At 39.4% G+C, this 13569-nt stretch overlaps 1 protein-coding gene across 2 annotated transcripts; it reads right to left on the minus strand.

Moving 5' to 3' along the window:
• Positions 1 to 752: 752 nt before the first annotated feature.
• On the minus strand, positions 753 to 13548 carry sphk2 (sphingosine kinase 2). 2 transcript variants are annotated; one of them, XM_065245321.2, is made up of 7 exons: positions 13457 to 13548; positions 9253 to 10806; positions 6297 to 6446; positions 6037 to 6131; positions 5502 to 5617; positions 3568 to 5317; positions 753 to 3054 (listed from the first exon to the last, which is right to left on the minus strand). In XM_065245321.2, the coding sequence occupies exons 2-7, from the start codon at positions 9710 to 9712 to the stop codon at positions 2992 to 2994; spliced, it is 2634 nt and encodes an 877-aa protein (XP_065101393.2). In that variant the 5' UTR covers positions 9713 to 10806; positions 13457 to 13548; the 3' UTR covers positions 753 to 2991. The 2 variants fall into 2 exon arrangements, with proteins under 2 accessions (XP_065101393.2, XP_065101394.2); XM_065245322.2 differs by having other exon boundaries at positions 9253 to 10803; positions 13457 to 13529.
• Positions 13549 to 13569: the final 21 nt, after the last annotated feature.

Genomic DNA, 13569 nt, shown 5'->3' on the forward strand with positions numbered 1-13569 from the left:
AGGAACATGCATTGTTTCCCAGCCCAGATTTAATTTTGCACAATCGCTGAGGTAATTACGTCCCATGTTTTTCCAAATTCCAGCTCTCTTTTTTCTCGTCTGTCCTGTGATAATTGAACAGGAAAAACATTCCTGCGCTGACATTTATTCAGTTAAACCGGAAGTCAACATTTATCCTCGCTTCTGAGCCTCGTTGGCTGCGATACCTCAACCGTACAATAGTTTTTCTCGCTTTGGAACTACAACAGAAGAGTAAAAAAACTGGAAGACTAAAATTCAGTTTCGTAGTTAATTTTTTAGATAATTTTATTTAACTTATAATAAAGACAAAACATATTAACATACAATGACAGCATTTTCCCCATTTCACAAAAATAAAACGTTAAAATTTATCTGAAACAAACATTTTAAACCACACAGGCCTAGGATCTGCAAATAATGTATTTGTGTTTAATATGATATTCTTATAGTAATTACAAGCCTCATCGAATGAGAGATCATAAACTGGCATTTTCAAGGTGGACAGCAGCTTAATACCAAATTTATTAGATCATTCTACAACAAAAGAAGGAAGGAAACATGGGGAAAAATGAAAACCAAAAACAAATAACTGGCAAATAACCTGCAATCTGATTGCAGCTCATAATCCCCTTTTGAGTGCATAGACAAAACAAATAGCATTACATATTAACGGCTAAGCAACGTGCTGATCAAGAGAAGCTGAAATGATTTCACAAGAAATTCAAGCTGAGTCATTGAGTTTTATGTTTATAAACCGATGCAAAACAGGTTGCAACTGTCACGTTGTTGTCCTCAGAGAAAATAAAAAGTAGACAAAGACAAAGTAGTATGCATTTCTCTATTAAATATTTAGGTAAAAATTCAATAGTACTGCAAAGGCCACCAAGCTAGAGCTCTATTACAATCATCATCAGATCCACAACTGGACTTTTTCATTTTCCAAAAGAGCTTTACGAGAAGTTCTACTAGTGTCCCAATTTCAAATACGGTTTGAGAGAAATTAAGTTACTGATCACAGTACTACACAGTCATTGCGTAATATTTAACAGATATTCATTTTTCAAAGGACTGGGATGAGAAGGTGCGTATTTATTGCAAGAATTCAGCTTCCTCGCTAACAGCGTGACATGATGTAGTCTGAGGAAAAAGTAAAGATATGCAATCTCCAGTCCTTCACTATCAAATTATTTACATTATTTGCATGCAAGTTAAACTTGTTTATGCAAACATGCCTCAAGTCATACAGAATGTGATGGGATGACTTTGATGTTTACCAGGACCCTCTGCCTTTTCTTCAAACCATTAAGCAAACTGCGATTGACAGGTTGTTCAGCTTAGTGTTAATTTCTCAAGGCCTCACCCAAACATTAAAGGGATAGCTCACCCAAAAATACAAATTCTGTCATCATTTACTCACCCTCACGAAGAAATGTTTTTTTTTCTGATGAATAGAAGGAAGAAATTTTGAAGAATGTTTGTAACCAAAACAACCAGAGACCTCATTGTTTACCACATACACTACAAAAAATGACTTTGTTACTTTTTGTTTTGTTTTCAGTAGAAATATCAAGAAATTCTTAAATCAAGATGCATTTTCTTGATAAGCTAAATGACCTAAGCAAATAAGTCTAGTTTTTAGACAAAAAAAAAATATTACATTTAAGTGAAATTGTGCTTGAAATAAGCAAAAATATCTGCCAATGGGGTGAAATGTTTTTTCTTGAATTAGGTGTTTAGGAAAAAGTTAATTATTTCAACCCCATTGGCAAATTTTTTTTTTGCTTGTTTTAGCACAATTAACTTAAATTTTATATTTTTAGTCTAAAAACTAGATTTATTTTCTTAGGTCATTTGGCTTATCAGGAAAATGCAACTTGATTTTAGAAATTTTTGATATTTGTCCTGAAAACAAGACACATTTTTTCAGTGTTGCATTCTTTATTCCTACTATAGAAGTCAATGGGATCTCTGATCCGTTTGGTTTCAAACATTTCTCAAAATATCTTCCTTTGTGTTCATCAGAAGAAGTTTCTACAGGTTTGTAACATGACAGCGAGTAAATGATGACATGATTTTTATTTTTGGGTGAACTATCCCTTTAAGGGCCGATGGATTAAATTCAAATCATGAAAAGCAACAACAACAAAAAAGTCCTAAACTACAAAAGCTTTCATTGTTCACTGCAATCTTGTTCCCTAACAATTTCAAAGCCAATGCATGCTTTTCTAACACAAACAAGCAATGCAAATTAAATCATAAGAGTCCACATTTATCTGTTCCACTCAAACACATTGATTGTGTTCGAAAAATACAAAATTCAGATGGTAAAAAAAATGTTGTCAGTTGTAATTCTGCTCAAAGCTAGGACGCAAGACAGAACTGTTCATTTCTGATCAGTCCCATGAAACAATGGAAGGTTTCTAAAGAGCTGGATGGAGATATTATTCAAATGTAGATGAAAATGATCTAAAAATGAGGTTTCAGGATTAAGTGCGAGTAGTTAAATTAAGGAGGGATTGCACTTTAAGTTCAGAGATGGATAAGGCATTCCAGGGTTACGCATTATACATCATCTCTGCAACCATTTGATGTAGGTAGGCGTGGCAACCTAAAAACCAGTAATATAGTTTAGCATTCAGCCTGTGATTTTCCCTTCGCTGAAGTAAGGCAGAGGATCTGTGGCTCGATGCACAAATGCATACTAAAATGTATACAAAAGCTGGACATATTCATTTCAGACATGGCTTCTTTCTCTCTCCGACAGCAAGTCATGCAACAGAAAGCAAATTTTCATCTCTTGATCAAAACTTTTTGCATACACAGCTTGAATAAGCAATCCTTTAGTTAATCCCAGTAAAAGCAGTGATTGCAAAACAACTGTTGGCTTTCAGCTTCGCTCTCTCCCCCACTACGTAGAATGTTATATAATCCAGATGGTGATGCAAATCCCTCCGTTCAAATCTAAACAGGTCAGAATCTTGTAATCTTCACTCCCGAATCACCGACAATCAAACGGGCCATTGAGGGATGAACCTGGGTAAAAACGCAAAAAAAATTTATATGCAAAACACATTCAGAGTTTTAAAGTACACATTGTAGTTTCACAAATGATGCTTTAGGTCAGTGCTTCCCAATCCTGGTCCTCGAGGACCTCCTCCCAGAAAGTTTTAGATGTCTCCTTGTTCAAAACACCTGATTCAACTCATCATCCTCCTTCCAAAATGGTAAACACGCTGATGAATTAAATCATTGGCAGTTTTAAGTTCAAAACGGGGTGCAACGTTTTGCTACGGTTTCCGGGTTGAAAAGCATGTTCCCTCGAAAAGAACACAAAGCATGGCCTCTCAGCTACCCTAGTTGCAACTCTTGCGTCAACACAATAAGGTGTTGTGCAACGTTTTGTCAGGGCTGAACACAGACAGGTGTGTTAAATAATGAGACCTCCAAAACATTCTTGGAGGAAATCCTCAAGGACCAGGATTGGGAAACAATGCTTTAGGTAGTTACATGAACTGATAGACTTGTACAATCTTTGACATTTCTCACCTGTGCCTGCAGAGGCCCATAGGGCACCAGCTCCCCATCCACAGTTAGTGTTCCTCGTGATGAGAGCGGTTGAAGACGGAATGCCCGAGCAGAAACATGACTAACGTACGGAGAACTAACAGACAAATGCGCTCCTCTCTCCATTGCTAGGAACAGTCTGAGCAGTGTTGCACGGGAAATACCAGCCCGTACAAATGTCAGATGGATCAAACCGTCATCAAATCGAGCCTGGGGGGCAGCGAAAAGATCTGCTCCCAGGTGAGACTGGTAGATCGCAAGCACTAGAACGAAATCGCCCTCGATGGTGACCCAGTCTCTTGTAGGCAGAGGCTGGTCCAGAGGAGGTAGCAGATCATCCTCAGGCAGGTTGATGGAGGATGTCATGTGAGGGCGGTTCTTCAGTGGTCCTGCTGGCTCGGCAAGGTCAAAGTTGAAAGAAGGCGATGGTGAATGAAAGGACGGTGATGAAGAAGATGAACTTGGAGTGTTGGGACGTGGGGCAAGATAGGAAGAACGGGGAGAAGCACAAGATGGGGATGAAGGAGGGGTTGGGGAAAGGGACATGGAGAGGGATGGAAATTTTGGAGGGAGAGAGTTCGAATTTGATTGGGGGAGGAGGGAGAGGGGGCGTGGTCGTGAGGTGTTCTGGTTCTGGTCCACAATTTTGGATTTCAATGATTTAAAAGGAGACTGACGGAATGGAGAGGAAGATATGGTAAGGGCTCGCTCTCGAGATTTGTCCAGTGTGTACGCCTCTCTCTGAAAGTAGGTTCCATTTAAATCTTCATCCTCCTTCCCATAGGCTGCCACCTCAAAGTCCTGCTCAGCGTCTGCGCTGATTGGCTGGCTAAAGAAGGCATTCGTGTTCTGGCTAGCGGGGGCGGAGTTCTTGCGTAGTTTTGGATGCAGGTCAGTTGGTGTGGTTGGATAACTTCCTTCACAAACGCTTACCTCCTTTCCTTCATCGAGCTCATCGCTGTCACTCAACTCTCTCGCGCTCAGCACTCCTTGTCTGTCTATCTCATCAAGTTTCCCCGTATCCTCTTCATCCCTTCCATTTCCATTATTTGTGGCTATGTTATCGCAGTCTTCCCTTTCGTTTGATTCCGAGCTGGTCCCTGATGTTTCCTCCATCTTCTCTTCTGCTTCGATTTCCCTCTCTCTATCCTCTGCTAGACTGGAGGCTCTTACTATTCCCACGCCCCTTGCCCTTTCTCTCCTTCTCTCTCTCTCACGCTCTCTCTCCTGCCTCTCCCTTTCTCGCTCTCTCTCCCCATCTCCCTTACGAAGGCTTCTTTCCTCACTCAGGCCCATGTCAGAGCAAGTCCGATGGATGGGCGTGCGACAATATCCTTCCAAACCCTCTGTAATACTTCTAGAGAGAGGTCTGCGTGGAGGCTGGGGCGTAGAATCTTGGCACGGGTTCACCGTACCAGGTGGCAGATATGAAAGACGACCCTTGTAAGAGCGCAACGAGGCCAACCTCACCAGAGTTCCCAGTGTAAACCGTGCAGAGCCCAGTCCTCTGTAGCGTTCGCTCTCTATGTCCACGTCGGACACGAAACCCCACGCCACAGACAGGAAAGAGAAAAGTCTTCTTGGAGCAGGTGGGTGCCCGTTCTGATGGGATGTAGATGAAGCAGCACATGGGCTTGTTGTAACAGACACCAGGTCCATTGGTCGAACACCACCCCGGCAAAGCAGGAAACAGCAGTTGAGCAAGAGAGGCTCCCGAAGGCACATGTCATATCTGATCAGAGAGATAAAGAGGGTGCAAGAGAGATAATAGAGATGTTAAACAATCGACAGCTCTGTGTAAAATGTAGAAATACACTGTAGCAAATAACTACTGCAATACTATGATTTATAAATAGGCCTATATGAAGTACTAGAGAGTTTCAGGTATGTTCTAGGTGTACGTATGTGACTCGTACCCTGCATAGTGGTTGATAGAACCAGCAAGGGCATTCCCAGAGCCACAAGGCAGAATTCCTACAGGGGTTTTTATTGCTTGTTCCCAGTCTGGCCTTTCCAAGAGACCATTTATCACCTGCAAAGAGGATGCACAGAATCAGATGCAAATAATATGTAAATAATATTATTTGAATTGACTTTACAAGCCATCAATGAGGTAAAGGCAGTGTTAAAATCACAATGGTCTTCCTGTAACACTAAACCTGTGAACGACTGACTTGAAAGGTAATGTAAACAACCCATCCTTGTTTATATTACACAACTGTCATGATACACAGTAATAAACAGCAATCCTGTGTTGTATATATGTTGTGATACACATACTTGAACAAAATATAAATAGCACATTAACATTACTGCATTTCGCATTCAAGCTATACCGTACAGTGCATTCAAGCTATACCTTTTATCAGTTAATGCGTTCCTGTGAATGACCTTTGCACTGCTAACACAATACTAGTTGAACTACTGGAACACCTTTGTTGTGATATTCACCTCATGCAAAAGTCCATCGCCAGATACAATGATGATTCCATCCCATTCCAGTAATGAGATCTCTCTGATCAGTTCACGTGCGTGATTCTGACGCTCTGCGTATAAACAAAACAAAGTGCACCATATACAAATAGTCTAGCAGATTCTGGCCAGTGTTAGTAGCAGTGTTAGTGTGAATTGATTTTTCATTCTACACTATGTGAGTCTGAATCATTTTTGTCTATTTAGCTTATGCATGTGATTGGGTGTGTTGTTCATACCTGTCTGTATGAGGTTGTAGCTGATGTTGGCTTCTCTTATCATTGGAAGTATGTGCGTTTGACACCACTGCATTGCCTGACCCCGTCCACTGAATGGATTGACCAGCAGCAACAGTCGACGGGGACGAGGCAACATGCTTTTGCTGAATTCTAAGAAAGCAAGAAGTGTAAAAATGAAAGTTCAAGGATAAAGACTTCATATCAATTTACACAACACTAGGCCTAGTTCAAAGCTATAAAAATGAGTTCATGTCCGAATAAAATACATATATCAAATACACAGATTAAATAGACGTTTTTGGTTAAATGCCAAAGCATTCCTGTTCTGTCTACACCTATATTTTTTCTGGCAAACCTCAATACTTAATTCCTTTGGTGGAAAATCAATAGATTTTTCCTAACTAACTTTCTACAAAGGTTGTGCCATCTCTTTCAGACAGTTGACTTTGCGTTTTAGGGTTTGCAACTACCCGAGGCAAAACTTGGTGTCAATTACTAAATGTTAACTTACTTGAAAAACAACATTCCCTGGTTTAAAATAGTTGATTACAAAACATCAGGTCAACATTGCATTCATTTTAAATTTAAATAGGCCTACTATAATTACAAATGTTATTAAAACGATTACAGTACATCTATTTTTATCCAAGATTTGAATGGGGTTGTAACTAGGAAGGTAACTACACTCGACAACACAAAATCAGCTCTTTTAACACAAGATGCATTACAAAAAGCCCAAGGAACAAACACTACATCTACATCTAGAATCCTTTGAAGGACCCAGAGCGTTATTCAGTGAAATATTAAAAGCTGCAATGACTTCAAATAACTACAGCACAGCAGTAAACAGGGACAACTCAGCACACAGCATCTGTTAGTCAATAAAGCATGTTGTATTGCTACTGAATGATATGCACTACTCAAACTAAGCCGTTTTCCTTGCCGCAGACCCACCCATTCTCTTACTGCAAATGATAGCATGTGTCACACATTATATGTGCTAACCAGGAAAAAAGAGGGAGGAAAAAAGAGTGGATAAAGTTAAATTTTTAAAGAAATGCAAGTCTGCATGTAAAAACCCAGCATTTTTTGTGATTTAGTGTTCTCTACATAAAATCTTCGATATGTAAAGAACATTCTGTGAAAATATAACCTTGATAACTTTAAAGGGATAGTTCGGCCAAAAATAATATTAAACCCATGATTCACTCACCCCCAAGCTGTCTAAGATGCATATGTCCATATTTTTTTTCAGACTAACACATTTTAAGTTATTTTAGAAAATGTCTCAGATCTTTCAGTTAATTAAATGTAATGTTACGGGGTCCACGTCCTTTAAGTCCAAAAAATGTGCATCCATCCTTCAAAAAAGAAATCCAAAAGTCTCCTTGATGATAAACAAAGGCCTTCTGAGGGTAATCCCCACGGTGTTGTTGTAGAAATATCCAAATTTAAAACTTTATAAATGAAAATAACCAGCTTCCAGTAAAGCCGCCATCTTAGACTCCTCTGTATTCAGGAGAGAGTATCAGCGTAGTGTACGCACTTTTCTTGGTGACGTATGACAAATGCGAAGGACAGGGGCACAGAACCCTCTGTAAACTGCATATACTCATCTTAAATGCGAACGTGACTAAGATGGCGGCGTTACTGGAAACTAGTTATTTTCATTTATAAAGTTTTACATTTGGATATTTCTACAACAAAACTGTGCGGAATATCCTCAGAAAGCCTTTGTTTATCATCGTGGAGCCGCTTGGATTTATTTCGTGAAGGATGCGTGCACAATTTTTGGCCTTGGACGTGGACCCTGTAACTTTACATTTAATTAACTGAAAGATCTAAAACATTTTCTAAAATAACTGAAAATGTGTTCGTCTGAAAAATGATGAACATATGCATCTTGGCCAGTTCGGGGGTGGGCGAACTATCCCTTTAATATTGACAGAGTAAGGCCGCGTCAATGATTGAAATCAAACTTTGATACAGATAATTTTATAAATAGATTATGAGACTATAGCCTGGAAATCACAGACAGGGTCAGAAACGCATGCAGACAGATGTGATTAATATATTTTATAGGAAGCTCAATTTATGGAAATTAAAGTAGCATCCTATTTACAATGTACTAATGATGACACAACATAAATGGAAAGCACAGAATCATATGTCTCATAAAAATATATAAGCATCCAGATGTGCTCTTCCATTTATTAATAACCGCAAAAGCTTGTCCACAAACAAAATAATAACCTACACACACACACACACACACACACACACCAATGTTCTGTGTAAGTGTGTGTCCTGATTGAATTACTAATACAGTTAGTTTCTGGTTACCCTGACTGGATGTGACTACATCACACATCTCTTGTTCAAAGAGATAGAGCACAATAAAAATGCAGTAATCTGAGACCCAAAGTAAGACCCAAACAAGCTGACTTCAAATTTATAAGTAAAGGGTAGTTGGTAAAACTAACTGACCATTATCACCCATCCCTGTAAAAGACAATGACCCAACATCGGAAAGTACATAATGCTGACATTTTAAGTCCAAGTACACACTGCACCTACCAGGGGTCTCATTTATAAAGCGTTAATGGGAGAATGGGCTTGCAGGGTGGGATCTGAGGATGATTCATGTACGCACACTTAGTAGGTGAACATTGCTTTGTTTTATAAGTCTTACTTTTTGGCTTTTGTGCGTGCATAGACTTTAGGTAAGGATCCTATGCACAGTTTTATAAAGGAGACCCCAGATCTTTATCAAGATGTCCACTGGCAAATTCAGAACATAAATTATCTACACTACAAACATACATATACCCACGTACTTAAAGACAAGGCAACATGCGTGTTTAATGACCACACCACGTGTCACACAAAGATAACAGTCCACAATGTTTTATGGAAACACACGAAAGGAGTAAACCTGGGAAATAAACCCACCCACCTGTAGTGGAGCTGACATGCATTCCCCTCAGCAGGCATTGTATAGCAGCATTCCATGTTTCCGCCTCAGCTCTGCTCTCCGCCAAATAAGCCCTCACCTGTCTGTGTCTGGACACACCCTTTCTGCGTCGACCTGGAGGGTACCAGTAAAGCACAAGCAATGGTGGGGCTGGTAACCGTGGACAGCTGCAACCAGTCAGCTCTGCCAGCGGCAACAGTAGCCTGGATTGTTTCCCTGTGCGTGGAGACAACCGCTGGATGTGGATGTGAGCTGGTGTAAGGGTCAGGGCGTAGCTGGTAGACACAGGGCTGGATGGTACAGACACACCTCCAGGGCTATTGGGGCAGCTGCTACTGCTACTTCCACTGCTACTTCCCCCTCCAGTGCTCCATCCACCAAACTGGCCATGTAGCAGCGCCTCCTCGGTAACGGACAGGCTCTCTGATCCTGGGGAGCGCATTTTCAATGTCTGGGTTCAGAAGTAGTTCCACAGGGAAGTGGAGGGTATGTATGGAGTAGACAATGCGAACGCCTCATGCAGAGTTCAGTTTTTGGTCTCGTTTGGACGGATACACTGGACGTTGTTGTAGACAGTGTTAAATTTTTTAACTTTTGAGTTAACTGAATTTTAAACCAGTTTTAAAAGACAGTCCTTCAGCAGTTGTCTATTTACAACAAAAAACTTCAGCAGGCTTTACTATCCCTGATGATCCTTTCAATTCTTTCCCACACAAGTGCAATTTGCCTGAACCAATGCCCAATCCTCTTATTAACATCTGAACTAAACAATACACACATAAACAGACTTCCAGTTTAGTGTTGCAACAAAATATTCCTATGATTATTCCTACAATATACACAATTATTATATTGTGTGTAAAAAAAGGCTGTGGAGCTCAGCCAGATTATTTTTTCTGTTCCGTCTTTGACTTCAAAATGTTACAGTATGAGAAAAAGCCTCTCTCATCAACATTAAACACAGCTAAATTCTTTGTGCGTCTATATAAATAATCATTAAAAGCAATTTCTTAAGTTACTAGATCAACAAATAAAGTTTCTTACGATTTGTTTAAATAAGACAGGAAGCACACTTTCAATTTTCGTTGTCAAGTACATCAGAAACCAAAATTAACAAAGAGTAAGGTTATAATGTAATATAACCCTAAAAATGCTACAAAAACATTAAGGACAAACAAACATTAAGAGTCAAAGTAATTGTACAGCTGAGAATAGTGCTAAAAAAAAAAGATTACAACACGGCTGAGAATGTGATAAAGATGAACAGGGATGTCACTTCTGGTCTTGGTCCGAAATAGTGTCAGATATCTTAGTGGTGAAGGGAACTTGTGGGTCCTAGCTCATCCAATAAATAAATGCCAAATCATCCAACACGTGACATCCATGAATCTTGTCTTCTACAATTCCATCCATGCAAGATATTCTTTCAAAAATGGCAGAAAAATAAACCACCACCACAAAAATAAAGAGAAGTGCTGGAAGAAGGTGTCAGGTCATAGTTGTCCTGCTTGTATTCAGGCTGTTGTAGGTGCCCTGCTGCACAAAGACAAGCGAGAAAAAGACAGAGAAAAACAAAGATCACCTATTGAACAAAATAAAAACATTGTACATCTTTAAAAAAAATTATGTCCAATAATATTAAGTTTAGAATATGGACTTCTCGTATTTGTATAATCATGTATACAACTCATGTTTACTGCCATTTTAAAAGAATGTGATGTTAAATTGATCCTTGATGTCTTATCATTCTTAAGTTATCAGATAAGTTAAAATGAAAGATGCAATATCTTCAAGGATCTGAGATCAGCAGAAAGAAGGAGGAAATTGCTGAACAATACTCTGTTTCTCAACAAAGCAAGTGCGGTAACCATTGGAAATGTGAACACGTGCATTTGATTTGCAGACTAAATACAAAGTTCATTGTTAAAAAATGTGACTTGTGGTTTTAAAGCATTATGCATCATGATATGATGCAGAACTATGTCATTCCGAACGAAAACTGGTCTGGTGAAGAATCACACCTGGCAGGCATCAATCCAAGTGAAATTCCATCTGAAAGCCAAAACCAAAACACCTGATACGTAGCCTAACCTTCTTACTTTCGAATGAATAGTCTAGTGCAGGGCTTTTTAATTCCGGTCCTGGAGGGCCTGTGTTCGACACTAACCCAACTTGGAACTAAACTCTGTAGGACACCGGCCCTCCAGGACCGGAATTAAATAGCACTGGTCTAGTGTTTGTTAGGGGCTACAAAAAAAACTGACCTGTAAACTCTCAATTTGAAATTCAAAACAATATTGCCAGTTTATACCAGACAGGAAATGACTGACGATAATGATGGCTAATTTATACTCAGTCTATAAACATCATAGGATGTTTTCACACTTTGAACTGCCCCCAGAGCATTTGGAGGGCTCAGTGTGTGTATATATATGTGAACAAAGCAAGTGATCTCAGACCCCCCTAAAAGAACCCAAAAGTGAACTGTATGGTTTGCTTTTGGGTTATTTGGTGGTTCGATTTCTTTTTGACATGTGAAAGCAATAAGGTCCTGGTACACTTCATGTGTGGTTTTGACGTGTCAAATGAACTTGTGATGTGAACAAGAAAGTGTCTGAGATCACTTCAGTTCTGAAGAAGACCAAAAAAGATCTGGGTCCTCTTTTGAATTTACCATATTGTAAACAGCAAAAGGAATAGGGTCACATTCGTCTAGCTTTCTGGTTCACTGCAAGTAAACTGGGTTTGGTTCATTTAAAATGAACTATATGTGAAAACACCCTTAGATGGGTGAACTGTAGACAGTTCAATTTCTCCGAACTAGAGGTCGGCAAGTACTGCTGAACACAGAAATATGCAACTCTTATCACGCTTGTTACATTTCTTCCAGACCTGTTTGCTCAGATTTACGCAGAATAAATGCCTGACGGATTCTCATAATTGTTAAAAATGTAACAAAATGTGATGAACAAGTCTCTCCAGTGTGTGGGTAAAAGACTGGGCGGGGACAACTTCAAGAAGCAATCCTTTCACAAAACCCACATAAAGCCCAAGAGGGCATTCCATTGGAGACTTAGCTTCACAAACCTGTATCAAGAGATACCTTATAGGGCCACAAAGAGGATTGTGCTAGGCTTCTTTCGCATAAGTGCACACATTGTCCCTTTTATCAAAAACACTTTTTATTGTATCATTGATATGATAAGTTAGTTAAAAGAGGTTTAAAATAAAACAAAGCTGTTACAAAGCCTTGGACTTATAATTAGTCTGCATTTACCTCATGGATCATAAAAACAGAAATGACCCTTGCACACAGCTGTGCAGATCTGTCTCTAGATTAATAAATAAGCATTTCATCTACGCAAAAGTTTTTTACACAACTAATGTACTTTTGCAAAGTTTTCCTAAAGGCTTTTAAGCGGACACGGGTAAAAACATCCCATCCACTAAAATTCATTGGAGGCTCTTACAATTACAAAACAGCTCTGAATGTGACAGGTGGTCAGGCAGTTGTCACAGTACCACTAGGTGTTGTGGAAAGAGCCTTGGCAAGAAACGGCTTTTTAAAAGGGTTTAAAAAAATGTAAATCTTAGTAAAATTGTAATAAACGGGTTTTAGGTATAAACCCACTGCATGTATTTGGACAGTGTGCAGCAGGATCAGGACTGTGTGTGTGGAAACGCTATCAAGTCCATTTAACTGCTATCTCATCAATCCATCAAACGGTATCTTATAATAACAGTGCTTGGTTGGCAAAAGGTGACTTTAAAACATCAGACAAGCTAACGTCGAAAAATCAACAGAAGCGCAGTTTCTTAGCAACTCAGGAACAAACTCAGCGATAAATAGCTAGCTAATGACAGGCCACGAAAAAAAACTAGAGTAACCTAACGTTAGTAGCAATGAACTGATTCGTTTATAGCTGACGGCGGCGGTTAAAACCCGCGTACTGAAAGAAAAATAAGAATTTTTCCATGAACAGAATAATGTATCATGCAAACATATTTTTAATGTCATTTTAAACAGCTAAGCTGGCGGGAGCTTAAACACAAACCTGCAAAACATAACTGTTTCTTTTTAAATTTCTCACGAAGACAGACCAGTAACTTCAATGTGACTTTTGGCACGACGTAAATGAGAAAATAATAAAAGGCGACAAAGCGACACAAATACCGCCAGACTTACCTTATTTTTTGTCCCCCTACATGGCGAGTTTCTCCAGCTTTCCTGAGCTGTAGGGGAGGCACGAGCGTTTTCAGGAAGTCCTTCGACGCAGCAGGCGGAGGCAAGTAAATGAT

This window comes from Paramisgurnus dabryanus, chromosome 13 (genome assembly GCF_030506205.2).
Source record: "Paramisgurnus dabryanus chromosome 13, PD_genome_1.1, whole genome shotgun sequence".
NCBI lineage: Eukaryota > Metazoa > Chordata > Actinopteri > Cypriniformes > Cobitidae > Paramisgurnus > Paramisgurnus dabryanus.